Genomic DNA, 21,681 nt, shown 5'->3' on the forward strand with positions numbered 1-21,681 from the left:
GACCAGAGAGAGAAGGTGCTTAACACAACAGCAAAGGGGAACAAATCATTAATCTGACAGGTGGAAAACAGCACATTATTTAAAGAGAACACCAATTTAAATAGAATGGTAGTATAACATCTATGTAAAAATGTATGTGCATTTGTTGCTTGTACTTGTGACAGTGCAATGACAATAAAGTTGAATTCTATTTTAATTCTATTCTATTCTATTCAATTTTCTATAATTTTATTATTCAACCTATTAAAGTTTACACTGTTTTGGCATGTTTTTTTTAATTAAAGTAGGCATGGCGAGATTATTTATTTATTTATTTATTTTAGTATCTTTAAAGCTTATGTTCTGTGGCTCTTCTGGAAAATAAACCTATCATTCTGTTTAATCTTTCTGCACCGCCACATTTAAAGGTCACGCATGACCCTGCTTACAGCAATGAATTATGAACCTCAGACTACAAAAATCACATCTTAAATGTTGTTAGCCATCACAGTTACCGTTTCTTTGCACCAACCATTTAGATTATGCATAGTACATTAAAAACCTTAAGGTGTGCAGAAACAGATATAATTTCCCCTTGTGTGTCACCATGTTAAAAAAGTTACATAACTGTCAAAGCAACAAACAACAGAGAAAGTCGGTCCATTTGTCTTCTGCCAGTTCAAGGGAAAATGTTCAACTTGCTATCAGAAAAAAGCAACATTAGTTTCTTAAGCTAGAAGTTTCTAAGAATACTGATAAGCTCCACTTTGCTTCTATAACCAGCTGATAAGGATTTGTTCATATAAAATTGTTCTCAGTCTAAACTTAGCCTCATAATTTAGAAGACAACAGCTCCCTCTAGTGTAGGTTACTTGAATCTTATCAGTTTCAAGTGGAACACCATGCTTGCTTGCTTGCTTGCATGATACTGGGCAAAAACAAGATAATTTTCCTGGAATAAATCATCATCAGTTACAATTAATACCTCCCTAAGTACGTTTTCCTTCAGAAATCATAGGATCCAACTGTGCTAGGAGTGCAATGCTGTGTCTGAGGAATTTAGAAGTTTAAATAAGGAAAAATGAAAATAGATTTATATTTTTTTATAAGGCTAAATCCAGGCTACAAACATGGGCAATGTTTGAAAGACCTCCTGCTTTTCATAGGTAAGGTATGACATCAAACTCTCTTTTATGTATCTCAGGAAAGAAATAAACTGGCAATATATAAAGATTGCTTTAAATTTGATTAATGTGACAGTAGCATATTTCTAATATATAATCTCTCTTAAGATGTGTTTTGTGTTTCAGCGCAAAAAGAACTTTTTCAGCCTAACAGGACAATCTTGTTGTTGGAGGCGGTGGGTTGGTTGGGCCAGGCAGCATCTTGGGAATCTGTATACAGAGAAGTGAGTCATTTGTGTTGTACCTACCTATGTCTGACATTTACTGCGGTGAGACTGGTGTTTATGGTGTCAGCCACGGGTGAACAGGCACCTGGCTTCTTTTATTGTCAGAGACTGCTCTCTTTCTAGAGTGGCCTCCTCTGGATGGGTAATAATGTTAAAAAACGCTTTCAATTTTGATTTCTGCACTTTCTTGTTGCTCCATGCACATATTTTGTTTTTATTTGATTCAGAGAAAGCTCAGCAGCTAAACTCTCTGTCCTTGTCCTTTCCCTGTTTCTTTATATGGCTTTATGTGCCTCAAGCGTAGGCCTATAAAGCAGGGCTGGGCCAAGCTTGTATGTGGCCTTAAGCAGAATTTGACTTGGGGCTCCACTTCCTGTTAAGAAAATCACCACCACTAACAGTGTTTCCAGACCATCTTAAAATGCTTTATCCACATTGAGATGAGTACTACCAGCCAGTAGTCATTCAAGCTGGGGGTCAGTGATTTTTTGGGGGGGAAGAGAGACTGAAATGAAAGACCACTGTGATACCAAAAGAACCACATCATCTACAAAAAGTAAAGAGCTTTGACAACTACACTCCCTCCCTGCTAAGACTACGCCTTAACATTCTGTCCATGAATGCCACAAACAGTTGTGCTGACAAAGGACAGCCCTTTCTTATAGCCAAACATCACTTAAAACTAGACAACAAACTCTGATAGCAACCATCTTAAAATTTCTTGTTGTCAAAATATCTGATGGGGACATGGTCGTAAACTCCTCAAAGGTCTGGTGCACTGATCCAGAACGAAAGCTGTACTGCTTCTCCCGAATCACAGGTTTGACACTAGGGTGAGCTTTCTTTCCAAAGTATATGGACAGAAATGCTGCATAAATAATAGTAAAAGTGGATCCTTTCTGTCCTTTCTGTGGCTTTGTGGGGTCATCATAAGGAGGATCCCATGTGCTCTTTTCTTGAACTCTCGTTTTTCTTAGCTATTTCCTTTTCTGTTCATGCATGAATGTTTACAAGCCAATAGATGAACATAGAGGATGTATCTTTGGACCGAGACTGCCAGTATCTACATAAGAGTCAGACAGACGGAAGAAACCCTAACTGGGAACTCAGTAATGTTTGATAAGCTTCCACATAAACCTGTCGGAAACCAGTCGACCACCACCATCACTGTCTGAATGGTAGGCATGCTAAGGCTGCTGTATCATTCCTGACTTCCTGCTGTGTTCAGCAGCCTGCTAAAACATACAGTCCTTTTCTCCTACCAGCTGTCAACTTCATCTGTACAGTGTCCAGAGCTCTCTGCTATTTACATTGTGAGATTGCAGCTTTTGAGTTGTTCTGGTTTAAGGTTTACAGACGATGAAAACTCCACATCCACTCTTCAGGTTATTCTCTGTTTATACAGTCGATAAAAATTGTTGCATTTTAAAAAGATCAGACACCGAAATCTCGCACAGAGAACTGACTTTGCGGCTTTACGAGACTTGCAGAGCTTGCAGGAGGAGAAAGTCTGCGCTCATCCAGTAAAAGAGCTGGCAATAAATAAAGAGCACACCATATATGTGCATTTCCTTTCCACGGGCCTATGGAAACACATCACCTGGAGGCGCGACCTCTGGACCTTGTCTTGTCACAGGACCCTGAGCATGAGGCAACACTTTCAGATTTACAGTGCAGAAGATGCTGTTCCCGGACAGCCATACTGTCTCATTTGACCATAATAGGCCTCACAGCAGCTGAAAAAGAGGTTGCTGGTAGCTGAAGTTTTGCTGAGCAGAAGGAGAAGATCTGCTAAGCTCGGTAGGCAGTGAGGCCTGGCGGGGCGGCTGAAGGTTTAGTGAGGTACACAGAGGTGAGGACGCCATGGCAACGGGGGAGAAACAGTTCTGGGTTCATGAGGCAGAAAAGTGTCTTCTCTGAGAAACTGCTGTGAGGGCCGTAAATCTGCAAGGAAGGAGAATTGGATGACAACAGATCTTACCTTTTATATCCTCGCATGAAAATCCATAAATGGCTTGTTTTATTTAACTGTGAACTGCTTGTTCATGTTTAGCATCCTTCACACTATTTGAGCGATATTTTAACCTTTTACTAAAAGATAGCCCACCAATGCAGCAATTGTAGCATTTTCACAGATTTAAGAGTTACCACCATGCATAATTATGCCTTAGCAGCTGTTAAAATTGATATCCATTGAACAGTTTGACAGCTCAGAGCAAAATAATATGGCCTGCTGTTGAGCCCCAGTCTGAACTTGAGCCTGTTTCATTAATTTGCTATTTTAGCTCACATTTGTCGCATAGCAAAAGACCGTGCAGCTGTCCCGTCATCTGTCAGCTCCCCTGAGGTCTTCTGGAGTCTGAATGTCAGGTAATGGCCAAGTGCTGCAGCCTCTTCTACCAGCAGGAAAAGTTTAGCCAGAAAAGGTTCTAACATACACAATGCGCAGTTTGAATTAGATATAAAAACAAGATACATAACCGTTTTTTGTCAGAATAATACAAAAGAAAATTATTCAGGCAATTTTTTTATGCCTTTCTTCAAATTTACAAGTTTACATAGATAAAATTCACTGTGCCTTCAAACAACTTCAAAACAGGCCAGGCACTGATTCAGTTTTTCAGATACAGCAACTGAAGGTGCAACATTTGTGTTCAAACCAACATGAGAAAATATATGAAGGGTAGAAATCTCCAACCATCATAACCTCCTGCAAAGAGAGAGGTTATAAGTGCATATGAACCTCTGTGGTTATATGTGCATGTCATTTCCTATTATAAAAATAGCTCTTGTTTTGTGAGAAAGATTTAGAATGGACTGTTCTGACTGGACTGAAATCTAACTATCACAACAACAAACCACATCCAGCTGCTCTAAAATCCCTTTTACGTATTTCAGAGGCCTTTTGTTTATGGAGCAAGTTGATGGGCTCAAGGCCTCTCTTAAAAAACAGAATTCAAACAGCTGATCTGGGAACAGAGCTGGACCAAACCTGCAAACAGAACAACCTCTTCATTTCTCGTTCATGTTGTCTCACAAGCACTGGTACTTCCCCTCTATCCATCTCTTTGTCTCTTTTTTGACATGCACACATGTTTTGCTCGCCCACATTATCTGCTTCATCACTCTCCTTCTTCTCTTGTTCCATCTCAAACTCCGTCTCATCCCCCCCTACGTATTTTTCTCTGTCTTGCCCTTTCAGAGCGAGTGTTTGTCTGTGGGTGTGGGTCGGCTCTGGTCAGGGTTCATGCATGAGGCACAGCAGTGGGGTGAGGACTGGATGACATCTAGAGGATCATCATTGCACCGAAGCCTGTCTTATTCTTCATCCTCTTCTTCCCTCCTCCCCGCTACTAGATGGGATCTGGATGACAGACCTCCAGCCTATGATCAGGATTCAATTAAAGTCAAAAAACGATGACAACCCTAAGTTACAACTTGTGGTTTCTTGTCAGACGTTAGATCAAGCTTTGTCATGCCTGCTCATATTTTGCATCACCACTCTTTCCCTTTATCAGTTGAGTTATTTGCCCTTGAAGTACATCTGTATTGTGTTTCCTATCACGCTGAATCTCTTTGCTCAGACACACTGTGTTCCAGGGTCCCTGAGGGAGAGGAGATGGGGCTGGGAAGCTCTGATGGGAAAGTGGGCCAGCTCTCTTAGCCCTCCGCTGGAGAGCTCCATAAAAGGTCTGGAGAGATGATGTCGTGGACTCTGTCCTCCCCCCCACACTCCTTATGTTTTTTTTTTCTTTTTCCTCCCTCCCCACAGCAAGCGGAGAAGCCCAACAGCAGAGCCAGTCTTGGCCCAAGCTCATCAAGCACATGAGCGAAACACACGACGATGATGACTTCATTCAGCTGAAATAGGGCTTCCATCCGTCATCAGCTGGGAAAAGCTTGTTATGAAACTCAGGATTTCCTGAACTTGGGGATTTTTCACTGTATTCTGTATTCACGCTGTGTTATTTAACCATCTTTTTAAGGTTAGCTTTTTGTTTCTAAAAGAAACATGGAGCTGCTGTTAAGTTCACAAAAAGCAGAAATGCTGCAGCACCTTAGCAACAGGAGATGCAGAAGTAGTCTTTTGTAACTCTCAGTTGGTTAAGAGTGTAACCAACTGCAGTCATTGTAACAAATGAGTGCTTTGATCTAAACATTCCCATTGTATGGGTGATTCTAAATACTTTCCTAACGCACTGTACAGTAAAGCTACTGATGGTCAGTCACTGGGGTGTAACTATGGTGTAACTTCTTGCACAGCTGCTGCTCTAGGTTGAAACAATTTTTGTTTCCCATTGTAACGTGTGATTAAGATCACACATGCTTACTTTATGCTTACAAACGCTCAAATGAACATCCCCTTGTTGAATACAGCAACCATATTGGAAGAGTTTCACTTCTCTACAGGTGAACACCAACACCTTGATGGTGGTGTTCTAAGAGCCATCTGCTGTTATCTGGAGAATGTTCACTGCACACTTCATGGACATATATGTCCCACCACTTTGACTTCTCTGCTATTTTTAGCACCGGCCCTCCACCAAAGATTGTTATGATGATGTCACACAACCTTTTAAAAACAATACGACTGTTTATATTTTATTGGACTTCCTATCAAATCCAAGATAGGAAGAAACAAACAAAAACATTTTTTATGTTTGTTTCTGTTTGTTTATTGGTCAAAATGGCTGTCAAAATAAGAATTTGGGATTTGTTTAGCATCACTACACTGATAAAAAGGTTTGGTCAATTTTATTTATACATGTATATCTGGAAATAGCACCAAACTTTAACATAATTTGTTTTTGATAAAGATTTCTGTCACTCAGTAGTTCATATTTTTTTGTTCCATTCCATTATTAGAAAGTTTAGATTGTCATTGAGTCGGTGTGGTTTTTTATCAATAATATAAGAAGAATGTATTAAAGTTTTAGACGTATGCTGTTTATTTATACATGTGATTATCGTGACTTGTTGAATAAGTCAAATAGATGTACAACATATATGTGGATGAACTTAATTAGTCCTGGAATGCAAAACATTCAGAAAACATATTGTTATCAACTTTTACAGCTTACTGTTAGCCTAGCATAACAATTAGTTCTGATCTTCCAAGTTAAGGGGCCCTTCTCTGAAATATATAATGAGAATATACAGAAAACAACAGAGATAAGAAACTAAAACAAATTGAATTGGCATTTCATGGGTAGGAAACAGGCTACAAAAAGACCAAATTGACACAGAGTCATTTCTGTTCAATCACCTCAATTTTCCCCAATCCACCTTCTGTTTAGGTTCCACTCCCATAGAACTCTCCATTCTCTTGCTCTTTGTTGCAAGACCAAAGTGGAGCTTTTAAAAGATACCATATGTGATAGCGTCACTTCTCACCTTGTCAGCTGCAACATTGCCACACCTTCTTGTGAGGTCGACACCTAACTGATAACACTGCTGAGTCAAAATTTACAGTCAGCCAATGTGATAAATGCCACTAATATGTCCAGGACTTCATCCACTTTTTTAAAATATAAACTTTTCATTGAGGATTATGTATTGGCAGCTGCCTTCTTGACCCAGTTTTTAAGACTCCCTCTAATCAAGCTCTAGTTTCTACAAGACAAACGTGTTTTGTACAAATTATAATATAAGAATTATAGGAAAATGGTAGAAATAAATGTGAACTTTGAAGGAGCTTGACCTTTTCGCTCATTTCTGTTTGCCACAGTTTCAAAATCAACACAAAGTGAAGTGGGATTTTCACCTTGTGAAAAAACATTGATATATTTAACACTTATTAAATGAGACAAAATAGAATACATTTCTGTTTATCTTGAAACTTATACTGAAGCACATGCAAAGGTTTGCTGTAGCTAGTACAGATAATACTGCCAGATAGCTGCATAAAGGGTTATAATCATATGTGGGTGGTTTCACTGCAGCTGAGTAGCACAAGTAATGCTTATCTATTTAAAGCTGCTGCTTCAGGCCTTCTTTCTGAAGTATGGTGTTGGAGCTTTGCCAGATGTCATTTTCTGTGTAACTAGAGAGAGCTAATGCAGATTTAATGGCTGTCTGCTGATTGCTAAAGACACATGGTATAAAGTACTTTTGAATTTCCTTTACAATTGTATTGGGGGGTAGTTCTTTTAAGCTGACATTAATTGTTGCTGGCTTTGACGAAGTCCCAATGATATCTTTTCAGTAAGTGTTAGGAATATGAAGGTTGTGAGAGATTAACACATTAAAGGAACAAGCTGTATGGCACCTGGTAACAGAATGATGAGACGATCTGTGACCATTGGCCTGAAAATATGAATTGTTCAGACTTACAAACCTTGACCATCCGCGGGGTTGAGTTCAGTTCACAGCGTGTAAGTGGTATTTTTAAAGCTGACAGAGCAGAGGCTTTAGACACCAAACACAGCTCTGTTTTTCCGCTCATGATCCTTTTCATCAAGGTGAATGGAAATAATGAGTGCACAGGGCTCTATAGCTAAATCAAGAACTATAAAACAGGATAACCAAAGCCTTGAGAAGACCTAGGAGATAAGTATTGGCAGTGGAACAATACAAAGTATGGGAATGTATGTTTCAGCTGCTGTGGAAATTATTTCAAGGAAACCTTCCTGCCCAACTGTTGCACTTTAATTAGATTTAATACGGTTTTTTACTCACAAACTGGATTTAAAAAAACCCAAAATATTTCAAAAAGTGTAGATCGACAAGCTTCAAAAACTTTTCTGCTTCTTTTTATTAACTCTTCTTGAGTTTACCAGTCTTAGGATAGCCTACAGGATTATTAATTTGTGTTGAATTTAGTTAGATAGCTAAATCTATATTTATTTAATCAAACCATCAGCTAAATGAAAAACATTCATGGCTGTAGCTGAGTTTATATTTCAAATTCTTTACTCGGGCTTGTAGAATAAATATGAATAAATCCAAAGAAGCAATAGAATAAATAACTCAACATTTTGCAAAATTAAGTAAGGTTTCTTCAGAATTAAATTGAATTTAGCCTAGCCTAGCTCAAGCTGTTCATTATCTAAAATTTGTTACTGTTGTAAACTATTAGCTATAGTTGTCAATCTAGTGATTCAGCATTAAACTGCTTTTACATTTTCCTTATTTCAAATAATTGTAAACATATGACCAGTATCTAGGTAATAAGAACTAGATTCTACATCCACCTCATTGTGTAACGTAATTTACTCAAGACTAAATCTTTGAAAGGACATGAAGATATTAAATATTTGTATTAAATATCTATTAAATTATTTTCCTCAAAACCACGTTAGTCTAAATAAACAGTTTTGTACATAATCTTTAATTACAAACTTGTGGTTTTCATAACCAAATTACATATATTTAATATGATCAGAGCTCAACAAAACTACTCTGCTTACTGTTTTTCACCAGGTTAAGACAGTCAGTCTGGACAAGCACCACTTCATGTCCACTGCTGACATAAGTAATAATTAGTCAGAGTATGCATGTGGGCACATGAGAGCTGTTGGAGACTTGAAAGATTGCACTAAATATGTCTCACAGCATCCACTACAATCATGTGGATACAGATATACGCTCCTCTTCATTTTTGCATCAATGACGATATATATTTCCAACAGCAGAAAATGATGTCCTTTCTTTTTATGGTTTGTGTGGATGAAATGATTCATTGTAGCCTTTAGCTCTAACCTATTACAAGCTCCACCACAGCTCCAGATTTTGCCCTATTATTAGCTTTTTTTCTCCAGGAAACAAGGTCACTCAAATAGCCCAGTGTTATTAGGCTTTCGCCACTCATTTGGTCTTAAAGGAACATGCACTGTCGAAATCAATGTGTCTGCATCACGCACTAAGTCCTCTGCTCATTTGCAAATGCCGGACATAACACAGCCTCCACACACTTGAACCAAGTTAACACTGTCAAACCTCCATTGTTATCCAGCCAGCATAATAGTGTGGGCCTGAATAAGCAGAATCAAGTGATGCTCTGGTGATGTAGGCCCCGCTGAGTAAAAGCAATGGCCCTATTTTTGTTCAATGTTACAGCTCAGCTGTTGTCTGCAAGTAATCCTCCTCCAATTCTGCTCAATCCCAGGATGGATATATCTGCATATTAGCACAGTGCAAGCAGACTTTAAACGCATTAACATTTTATCTTCAAATTCTGACTGAAGTTTGCAGGCACAAATTCATGTCTGTGCATTATTCTCAAAATTTCTGCTGCATTTGCAACATTAATTGCTGCCACATGCAAAGAGGAACCAAGACCCAGGCGCATAAATCAGCTAAAAAGATCAACTTAAAGTAAAGCTGGATACATTGTGGATGTTTTCAAATTTAATTAAAGTGAAAACTTTAAACTTAGACCCCGTTTTGTTCGCGTTGTTCCCCCAAAACACAGTTTTGTAGTCATCAATTACCACTATCATAATGTTACCACCACCATGCTTGACAGTGCAAAACTTAAATGACATTAGATGAAAGCCTCTGACCAGAACAATTTTGTATGAGTTTAATGAGCGTATAAATGGTTCAGTTTCTTATGGCGCTCCGATGTTGACTGTGGTGAGAAAATTGTATATTTGCACTATCCAAATGATTTCCAAACAACTGGGAAAATTGTGAAAGATTTTTTTTCCCCCTAGCAGTCAGCAACAAATACATTTTTGCTACAGTGGTTTGTTTTGCGGTTTTTAACGTGTGGAACAGTTTCAAAATCGTTTTTGTGACACAATAAAGACAGGCCTCATGGTGTCTAACTGAGAGGGTCAGAAGGCCTGATGAATCCCCATCTGCCTAATTATCAACATCACTTTTTAAAAGTCTTCTGATAACATCAAAGCATAACTATTTCTATCTGTCCTGATAAAGAGGCTGTTGGGAAGGGAGATGAGAGTGTCAGTGTCGGGGGCGCCAACAACAGGCTTTTGGGTGACATGGGAGCATGTAAGTGTGGTGTCTGGCTTCTCTCAGATGGGACCGAGGTGTCCACACTTCACCAGTCACCAGTCTCTGAGTGCTATTTGTCTGGGTCACCTGCACTGACACGCTGGTAGCTTGAAGCAGAGACAACTTGCTTCTTCTTTGGCTGCCGTGACTTCTGCAGTTCATTGCAGAGTAGTTTGCACAGCAGAAAACTCAAGCAGAACCGTTTCTTGCTTTGTCACCCATAAGGTCATAAGGAACAGATCCCTTCTGTCTGCTTCCAAAAACATTAGCAATGTGGTTTTCTCTTGGGAACTGATGTTAATCTGAGTTTTTCACATGACAACTTCAATATGAGGTTCCTAACTATGTAAAATGTGGTGGTCTACATGTTATTAGCCTCCATTATAAAATTTGTAATGCAGGTATTATGTTTGCCGAACCAATTACATGAAAGAAGGTAGCCCTCCTAAACACTACAGAACTAGCTCTGTAGTGTTGAGGCCAGGCAGTCATCTTTATGTTTGTGTAATGAATAACAACATTGTGTAATCTCTGGTATGTGAAAATCTAATAAAAAACAGATTATTTTTGCTATCTCCTGATATACAAAACCCTTGAAATATTATGGTGACTATAAATGGATGGTATAAATCCTAAATTAATATTTTATGAATCTAATTTTGATCAGTTTATTGTGTTAGATGACTCAATAACTGTTTGACAATATCATCTTCTACTTCCCAAAAAGGGGCTAGCTGAAACTGACTAATCCTCAGTAGACCAAATAAAAATGCTTGCACCCTTGTGCATTTACAAAGTGAGACAAACAACCAGCCTCCCCCTCACCAGCTGTCTTTACTGCACACTTGACTTGCACACCTCATCTGGTTTCACAAACCACACTTGTAAGTATCTTCCCTAAGAAATACTCGACCTAACCAGTCAAGAAGAGCTTCCTCTGAGAATTCAGACATCAGTAGTGGCACTGATGTCATACTGTTATGAACAGGCCTACACTGAGACATTGTGTTTTTGCTGTTAATCAACACACATGACCGTCTCAGATGCTGCAGACAAACAGAAAGAGAGTGCAGACATAATTTTCTGTTACTGACAAACCTGAGTCACTTGCACAGAGTTTTATTTTTTCAGGGAATAGGAGCAACAGTCATAGGAGATCAAAGTGACAGGTGCCGACAGATCATGGTTTGTGTCAGACATTTAAATCTACCTGGGAAAACCTCAGGTTTCACATCACTAATTGTTTGAAATGATTATCGGCAAGTGCCTATTTGCATGTTCTCCCTGTGAATGCGTGGGTTCTCTCCGGGTTCTCCGGCTTTCTCCCACAGTCTCCCTAGGTGTGAGTGTGTGTGTGAATGGTTGTTTTGTCCTGTTGTTGCTCTGCGACAGACTGGCGACCTGTCCAGGGTGACCCCGCCTCTCGCCCGGAACGTTAGCTGGAGATAGGCAGCAGCACCTCCTGACCCCACTAAGGGACAAGGGTGTTAGAAAATGGATGGATGGATGGATGGATGGATGGATGGATGGATGGATGGATGAAACTGAAGAGTTTGGTGTGTAATGACCATGATATCATTGTGTTTGACCAGCCAGCCGACTCGCCTGACCTAAACCTCATGAGGCATCGAAGATGATACACCCAGTAATGCAGACAAGCTGGAACCATTAAAGCCACCATGGCTACCTTTATAGCTCAGTAGTGCCACAGTCTGATCAAATAGACCTGATTTGGCTCAATACTGGATTTCATTGTTCGTGTGAAGAATAACTTGCTTTTATTTAATTTTTATTTCTACTAAAGCAGGTAGTCTCTTCTAATATGTATATAAATAGCAAATTTACAACATATTTAACAACTACATTCATAAAATAAAGTCCATGCATGCATTACATGCATTACAGCATATGGGACCCGAATTTTGCTTAATTGTTAAGTCTATGCTAGCATGGTGAGCTATGGTTAATCACTTTGAAAAACATCAGTTTTCACTATTAGGTTTCCCTTTAAACTTCACTGATGACAGCACTGACTGAAGCCTCTGGACAACAACCTTCTGACAGTGAAGCCGATGATGTTTCTCATCTTTATGACCCACACCGTTTCCCCCACTCCATATCTGCTAAACATTCCTCCTAATTTAAAATCTAGAACATTTGCCTAATTAAATTACCAAAATTATTTCACAGTCACACAATTTCTGTGCCTAAATGAGAAAATAATAATGTTATATGAATGGCTCACAGTTGCATGCATGCTTTGGATTAATATTTTTGCTTGAACAGATTTTAATTCAGGATGTCAGATCCACATTCAGTGGGTGGGTGGCATCTAATCATGTATATTCACTTTTGAGAGAGAGATAACTTCATTATCATCTGTAGTGACTCCTCAGAGAGGAAAAAAAACAATACCAGGGGCACAATTCATACCGTCAACTTACATGTGAGAAGGTAATACTGCAGCTCATGCTGAGCATACGGGGTTCCCTGCCAACAATAACAGATGGCTGTGTTGAAATAAAAAAGACTTTATGCCTGACCACCTTGTTTTTTGCTCCAGGTTGAGAAGGACCACCAAGGTGCTTTAGTCCTCCAGACATTACAAGCTCTTCAAGTATTACTTATCAAATTCCTACAGGTGCTCTCTGGTGAGGTGGATTTTATTTCTCTCTGTGAAAAGCGGTGAGTTTCCATGACATGGAAACAAATAGATCACATGGGACAAAGCTGGCAGGGCCCTGTCATTGATGCATTTATGTGTGCACCAAAGTGAAAATACCTTGACAATGAAAGTTTGTTTGGTTAGCATGAAAAAAAATTCCTTCCACTTCCTGAAATGAAAAGATAAGACTACCCACCTCAGTGTTGACAGTTTATTAGCATCATGCCTTACAATAATAAAAGCCATTGCATAGCACTCATGAAAATAAAAATAACTTAAAATATATACTTTAAGACAGGCACAGTTTTTTTTCTTTTTTGTAAGAAATGATATTCAAATGATTTGTTTTGCAACATATTGCCATAATATGCTGTAAAGCAGTGTCTCTCTACATTTTGCCACAAAACAACCACAAATTGGTTGGAGATGGGAAGATATGTAAACCTTTATATAAACATACAGTCAGAGCTACAATAGCATGGTTTAGATCAAAGAATATTATGTATATATATTTTGTGTTTTTTTTTTATTTCTAGTCTGCTGTTATTTATTCACACAAATTTCTGCACATCCTGTATGTTTTCTTTCTCTAAATCAGTGTACTCTGCTGAACATTACTTTTAAATTGAGTATGGTATTTTTTAGTGCACGGTATTATTTTTTATGTTTGTCCCTGCCGTTCATTGTCCGATTTTTCTTTTACATGTATTTTTTCACCTTTGTGTGAATGTACATGCTCTCACTGACCTTAGCTTGCTGCAATGGCACCAAGATTTCTTCCACTGTGGGTCAGCAAAGGTCATTTCTATTCTATTCTATATTTTCTTCTATTGACTGACGTACCCTAACATGTATAACATTTAGTTTGTACAAAAATAATCAGATCATCAACTATATATTTTGAGGAATATTGAATTGATTAATTTGTTTGATTAAGATTTTTTTTTTTTTAAACAAATTAAGAAAATTACAATTTTGCAGCTCTTGTGTGTTTAGTCATGACACCAGGAATGTAAATAAATAAATGCATAAAAAAGAGGAAGAAAATTAAATATTATTCACTAATTGTACTTTTGAAATTTATTTATATTTACTACATTTTCTGAATTGTGAAACCTGTTCTCCTGTCAATGTGTACGACACATAATACAGTATGAAATTGTATTGTCCTTTTGTACTGCAGTTCCTGGGAGCCAGTTCTCGCGAGGTTATGGAAAACAATCCAGACGCCTCTTTTCCCCTCCTCCCCAACCCTCCCTTCCCACGCCCCAGTGCGCTGTGGGATAGTGCCTCTATAAAGTGTACCCTCTCTCGGAGCACGATAAGAAGCCCGAGACAGGAGGGGGATGAAGATGGCGGACGCCAAACAGAAAAGGAATGAACAGTTAAAGCGATGGCTGGGCTCGGAGACGGATCAGGAGCCTCCTGTTCTGAAAAAGAAGAAGACGAAGGTGAAGTTCGATGATGGCGCCGTGTTTCTGGCCGCCTGCTCAAGCGGTGATACCGAGGAGGTGCTCCGTCTGCTTGACCGGGGCGCTGACATCAACTACGCCAATGTAGACGGTCTTACTGCGCTCCACCAGGTTTGTGCTTCATTGCCATTGTTTGTAGCATTACTCATTGGCACCTCTAGACGCAAATATCCCTTTACTGTGAGCAACTGCATGCCCTGGAACACCTGTCAAATGGAAGCCATTCTCATCCCGTTGTTTACCTACCGAGCAGACTCGTCTTTTTCGACGCAGAGGACTGAAGCCATTAGCTGCCTGAGCTTGAAGATCTTATGTACAACATGTTCACAATTTGCAGAATGGGTATTAACTCGCACACTTCCCCTTTTGGACCGATTTTCCTTTACCTTTTTTTTTTTTAGCTACATTGAGACCACATATCTGAAACCTTTGGGTGCAGTCTAATTGCTGTTCTGCTGCATTTCACATTCAAAGCCGATGTGAAAGAACTACTTTCAAAAGTGTTCCTGTCCTTTAGAGAAAGTATTGGTTGCCGATCAAATATGGGATGCTTTAAACTAGCCACATCAGAAGGAATTGTCATTAATGATGGATTTTCTTGGGCATTCAGCGGTGAAGAGTTGCTACCTGGCTAACAGTAAAAGTCGTTTTGTTGATATACCCAGAGCCGCGACGGTGACTACTCTCTGGAGAGGAAGAAGCGGCTAGTTTTGGTATCTTGTTCCATACCAATACCAATACCATACCATTGCAATGTTTTCTTCGGAAGGTTGTGGTTGGCTTTAACAGTCGTTTTCATAACCCATATGGGAATGTTATTTTGGAGAAAGAAATTAATGTATTTAGGGGTAAGCTAGCGCTGCGTTAGCATGCTAAAATAACTGTCGCTTGCGGCTTTGGACTTTAGCTTAATTCATTCATTAGCTGAGCTGACTGACTACTTCAGCTATACACATGGCCTCTAAAATTGATCAACTATACCCTCTACTGTTTGTCTACTTGAATAAAAAGTCTATACTGCTGACTTTTGGATGTTTTGGCTGTAATGTCATCCGTCCCAAGCTAACATTTTGCCCGCTATTCACTTGAGCTACATCCACTAGCCTCGCTCAGCGCTTGCAGGATTTCTAGACTTTGCGGCAGATTTAAGCTATCGGATCAGTAGAAATACACGTCAGAAAAGTATAAAATAAGCATTCCACCATTCGGCAATGAACATACTGTCCTCTTCATCCGTGTACATGCAGATCAAGCTGTTGGTAACATTTAGCCGGGTACGTTGCTAGTCGTAAAGCTGTACAGATCCTTTAATGCAATATCTGTATTAAAATACAGCGAAGACCGAAATTCTTGCAGTTTTAATACTAGTTTTGAACGCATTTATTTGGTGATGGTTTCACAAACATGAGATATAAAGCTCTGCTTTGCTGTGTTTTTATTCGATAATTAAAGCCTTAATTTACTTTAAAACATGCAAAAAGTTGTAACCTAAAATGATATGTAGATTTTTGGCATGCATGTTCTGGAAAACATGAAGAGACTAAAAATCTACTCTTCTTAATCATGACTTTGTCAACCTAGCAGTGTCATGCTGTGGCCTGGTTACAGTGGGGCAAAAAAAGTATTTAGTCAGCCACCAATTGTGCAAGTTCTCCCACTTAAAAAGATGAGAGAGGCCTGTAATTTTCATCATAGATATACCTCAACCATGAGAGACAAAAGGAGAAAAAAAATCCAGAAAATCACATTGTCTGATTTTTTATGAATTTATTTGCAAAATATGGTGGAAAATAAGTATTTGGTCAGCTACAAACAAGCAAGATTTCTGGCTCTCACAGACATGTAACTCTTCTGTAAGAGGCTCTTCTGTCCTCCACTAGTTACCTGTATTAATGGCACCTCCTTGAACCCATTATCAGTATAAAAGACACCTGTCCACAACCTCAAACAGTCACACTCTAAACTCCACCATTGCCAAAACTAGAGAGCTGTCAAAGGACACCCAAAACAAAATTATAGACCTGCACCAGGCTGGGAAGACTGAATCTGCAATAGGTTAACAGCTTGGTGTGAAGAAATCAACTGTGGGATCAATTATTAGAAAATGGAACACATACAAGACCACTGATAATCTCCCTCGATCTGGAGCTCCACGCAAGATCTCACCCTGTGGGGTCAAAATGATCACAAGAACGGTGAGCAAAAATCCCAGAACCACAAGGGGGAACCTAGTGAATGACCTGCAGAGAGCTGGGACCAAAGTAACAAAGGCTACCATCAGCAACACACTACGCCGCCAGGGACTCAAATCCTGCAGTGCCAGACGTGTCCCCCTGCTTAAGCCAGGACATGTCAAGGCCCGTCTCAAGTTTGCTAGAGAGCATTTGGATGATCCAGAAGATGACTGGGAGAATATCCCAGTTTCATTGGTCAGATGAAACCAAAATAGAACTTTTTGGTACAAACTCTACTCGTCATGTTTGGAGGAGAGAGAATGCTGAGTTGCATCCAAAGAACACCATACCTACCGTGAAGCATGGGGGTGGAAACATTATGCTTTGGGGCTGTTTTTCTGCTAAGGGACCAGGACGACTGCTCCGTGTAAAGGAAAGAATGAACGGGGCCATGTATCGTCAAATTTTGAGTGAAAACCTCCTTCCATCAGCAAGGGCATTGAAGATGAAACGTGGCTGGGTCTTTCAGCATGACATTGATCCCAAACACACCGCCGGGTAACGAAGGAGTGGCTTCGTAAGAAGCATTTCAAGGTCCTGGAGTGGCCTAGCCAGTCTCCAGATCTCAACCCCATAGAAAGTCTTTGGAGGGAGTTGAAAGTCCGTGTTGCCCAGCGACAGCCCCAGAACATCACTTCTCTAGAGGAGATCTGCATGGAGGAATGGGCCAAAATACCAGCAACAGTGTGTGAAAACCTTGTGAAGACTTACAGAGAACATTTGATCTCTGTCATTGCCAACAAAGAGTATATAACAAAGTATTGAGATGAACTTTTGTTATTGACTAAATACTTATTTTCCACCATATTTTGCAAATAAATTCATTAAAAATCAGACAATGTGATTTTTCTGGATTTTTTTTTCTCCTTTTGTCTCTCATGGTTGAGGTATATCTATGATGAAAATTACAGGCCTCTCTCATCTTTTTAAGTGGGAGAACTTGCACAATTGGTGGCTGACTAAATACTTTTTTGCCCTACTGTATACAGCCTAACAGGAATTGGATGAATAACAAATTCAGTTCTGAATGTATTAACTTAACTGAGATTTTGAAAAATGTCGGCTTCTAAAGACAAATAACAAATTAGTTGGTGAACTGGATTACTGAATCCAGTGACAGGAATAAAACTGCAGCCGCAGAATCGCAGCCAAGTTACATCCGTGTTTGGTTTTAAGCTGTTGTTTAAAGTGTAGCTTGAGAAATTTTTAGATTACTGCATCATGCTTCTGCATATTGTTTTTCTGTTATGAGTCAACTAGTTTTTAATGTAAAAATTTGAAACCAGTAAGTTAGGCGTCAAAGAAATGTGGAGCATGGCTGGGAAATGCTTTATCAGTGCATCTATAGATAATGCCACTACTTCAGTTTCATTTTTGTCTGTTTGTCACCTGCATGGTTGAGACAGAGAGGGAACCTGGGGACAGATTATTAGACTGTTACAGTGGAGAGACGGTTCTAGAATGTCTGAAAAAGATTAATTTCTCCTAATTTGTCAATAACTTAACTGAATTTTCCTAACGCTGCTCGTTTTAGCCCGGCTTGGCCAGCAGTCATTTTTCTGTGACATCAGGAGGTTCTTTACCATGTGATTCAAATCTTTTCAAGGCAAACAATGCAACACTTCTTATTTACAAGCTTTCTGGAGCCCTGCTGATCCAGTACTAATAATAGGGCAGCTATACTTTCGGTGCACATTTAGGGAATATTATGGTCTGCTTGGAGAGAGGAGATTTGTACAAATGGTGATTTTGGGTTGGAAATGGAATTTGAAGCATTCTGGACTTTCAAATGTTGGAACATAATCAACATATATTGCCTTCAGTATGCTGCGCTGATGGGTGTTTGCCTGGTTGCAATTGAAATAAACTTATAGTATTTAAGCAGCTACTGTAAATAATAAATGAAAACAGTTGTAGTTCTGGAATCAGTTTCTAATGATTCCTAATGAGTCCCCATTCTGAAGGAAAAGTGGAGGATCCAAGTTAAAATGATCTTGTATACACAGGTTACTCATTACCATTGGTTGCTCGGGTCTAAGTGTTTAGTCTTAGCAAGAAGGTGTGAAGGTCATTAAGTTCAGAGGTTTCTGTTCTATTGTTGTAAAATCAGTTTTTTGATATGGATGCCTTTTAGTCTAAGCTGTGTTTTCTTTCACAGAATGTCTTTCTTTGTGTTTATTGATAGTTCTGGTTAGCATACAATTTTCATTGCTCTGAGTTTCTTATAATAAAATCTGGAGTCAGCAAGGCCCCTGTTCAAACTCACCAGGTGGAAACATTGTTATTTGGACCTGTGTCCAGGGAAGAGCTGGAGCCAGGAACAATTTGCTGTTGACTCTTCCTGTCGAATGGTCTCTAGAAGTGAGAAGCTGATGACCTTTTAGTTGCACAGCAGAGCTTAGCTGTCTGGATTTTGTGTTTTAAAAAAAAAAAAAAAATATTGACACACAAAAATGATGTGTTGTCGTAGTGATGCTCTTATTTATTGTTGCATGGTAATACATTTGTAGGACATCCTTTGAAATGTTCTGACCTCTGTCTGCGTTTGTGTGCCATGTTCACAATGGCTTGCTCTACACTTGCAATATCTCTGCCATTCCTGGTGACCAGTTCAGGGTTAAAAATACCACCACCACAAGTTCTCCTAACTGGGTTTCAGGATATGATACTAAGTTTGGGTATGACTCAGTCTGCAGCATTGCTTTGCACTGCCGGCCTGGTGTCTTTTAGGCAGGAGGTTATGTCTGTGTCCAAATTTCAGACTTGCTGCAAGTGAAGGACATGTAAAGAAACTGATGCATTGATTAATGCTGATATTTTCATCAATAAACTACAGATGTACAATGCCTTGCTAAAGTGCATACTTGTGAAGTGGAAGGAAAATAACATTGGTTTTCAGTAGGGATGCACCAATCCACGTTTTTCACTTCTGATACAGATGTCTGAGGTTTAGTATCAGCCTGTGCTGATCCAATACAGAAAAACAGTGTTGAATTGACTTAAAACATTTTTTTAAGCAAAGATATAAATGCGCTGAATTACACATTTATTTGGTAACTCTGCACCAGTACATCACACTTAAATACACCAATAGATTCACAGTCTTGGTCAAATATGTAAAAACAACAAATCTTTAATTTATTCAGTCAATTAGGAGTACAACAGCCAATGTAGAATAAACAATAGAGAAAGTGACAATAATAATAATTTGACTACTTTGGTTAAGCATGTAAAAATAAACTGCAACAAACCTTCTTCAAATGGTTAAGAGTGCAATTAGTAATTTTGAATATAATGTAAAATAAGTAATAAAGCATGACATTACTAAGCACAAAGCATAGAACTAGACTGAATAGATTTGCCGTCATGGATCGGGCCCATTGTCACTGATGCCAATCTAAAGTTTTGACAGCTGACTGATTATGGCATTGACCTGTCACAAAGAAAGCCATGAGAACTCTAACCCATCCTTCAAGAAATAAATATTATTTTCCTTTTACCTCCCAACTATACAATGCTTTGTTTCATCGTAACGGTTTTCAGTAAACTACATCGAATTTTACCTTTTTAAAAGACAAAAAATTAAAGTGAGATGAATACTTTTGCAAGGCACTATAGGTGGATAACTGAGAGGTTGTCCTGAGATATTCCAGATTACAGATATTTACTATTCCAATGGCTAAACTGGTCTTAGAGGGTAACATTCCAAGACCTGCTGTCCTACCCTGGGCATTCCTCACATGACGGTCGCTGGAAACCATAGCAAAGAGGGAGCACAGAAGACATTCCTCAGCTGTCACTTCTACCCCTCCTGTCTGGTCGTTCCCTCCGTCTCTCCGGCCGGCCTGAATTCTGCCCACTAAGCTCCACCGGCAAAGTGGAGGGAATGGAGGCGTGTTCCGTCACGTTCGAAAAATCTCCACACTGACCTACAGCTGAACTTTCCGACTGCAGTCATACACTTTGCTGATCCCAAAGACTAGGGTGTGTGTGTGAATGGGGGGGGAGGCAGGGCTCAGCTAAGCTCAACATGTTAGTTGGACATTACAATGCCTCTGTCTGTTGACATTACACACCCTCATTACAGCCTTAAAGTCTATGAACATTATCTTGCGCCGTTTCTATGACGACTGCTCGGAAGGTTACCAGTGACTCGTGTTGGTGGATTTGCATGGACCGAGTGGGAGTTGCATAACAGACTGTGCAGAGCGAGCGTCTGGCTGAGTGCTGCAGTTCCAAACAAGAATCAGCCTCACAAGTCGGTAATGGAAGCATTTCTGAGCATGTGGCTAACGATGATAAGATGGCTGTGTTTCTCCTGGTCCAGATGAGCATCAGTTATGTTAACACATTGCATAATTGTGAACGTTACTGCAGGCATGGCTCTGATATTCTTGGCTGTGCGTCCAGGCTTGCAGTTTGCCACTGAGAGGAGTAAAATAGAACGCCTTTGACGCGTCACTGTCCTTTCAAAGCAGCGCTACATCCTGTCATGAACCCCCCCGCATCCAGAGTCACCGCCTGAGGCAGAACATCCTTCTTTTTTAGCTGTAGATGAATGCAGCTTAGTGACTGAAAGACGTCGTTTGCTGAAATTTGTCCGATATTCGACTCAACAATCTACACAAATTAGAGATCTGGAGAGTGTTGGATAAAGACTTCACAGTATTGCACATGTTCAGGATGAGGATGACATCTGCATTGTGCTACTGCATCATCTGGTTTGGTTCTGATCAGAGATCAGGATAAAAAATGTTTATTTTCCTTTCAATTAATGCGTCAATACTAATAACTCACAATTTGTGGCCGATGTAAATCAAAATATATATCAAATTTTTAGAAAGTTAAAACCAGATAAAGGTTAAAAGATTACATATATATTTGTTTTTTCAATCATTGACATTTTTCCGTTTTTAAGGTGTCCTAATCCACAGATTAGACCTTAAAATAGCATCTCTA

The 21,681-nt window shown here is 39.4% G+C and overlaps 1 protein-coding gene across 4 annotated transcripts in view; it reads left to right on the top strand.

Annotated features, from left to right (window-relative positions):
- Positions 1 to 14,271: 14,271 nt before the first annotated feature.
- Positions 14,272 to 21,681, top strand: part of ppp1r12a (protein phosphatase 1 regulatory subunit 12A) — a 47,277-nt gene continuing 39,867 nt past the window's right edge. For all 4 annotated transcript variants that reach the window (XM_023350053.1, XM_023350055.1, XM_023350052.1 and 1 more), the window contains exon 1: positions 14,272 to 14,599. In XM_023350053.1, coding sequence (XP_023205821.1) covers positions 14,363 to 14,599 — 237 coding nt within the window. In that variant the 5' untranslated portion in view covers positions 14,272 to 14,362. The remainder of the gene's footprint in view (positions 14,600 to 21,681) is intronic.

This window comes from Xiphophorus maculatus, chromosome 17 (assembly GCF_002775205.1).
Source record: "Xiphophorus maculatus strain JP 163 A chromosome 17, X_maculatus-5.0-male, whole genome shotgun sequence".
Taxonomy (NCBI): Eukaryota; Metazoa; Chordata; class Actinopteri; order Cyprinodontiformes; family Poeciliidae; genus Xiphophorus; species Xiphophorus maculatus.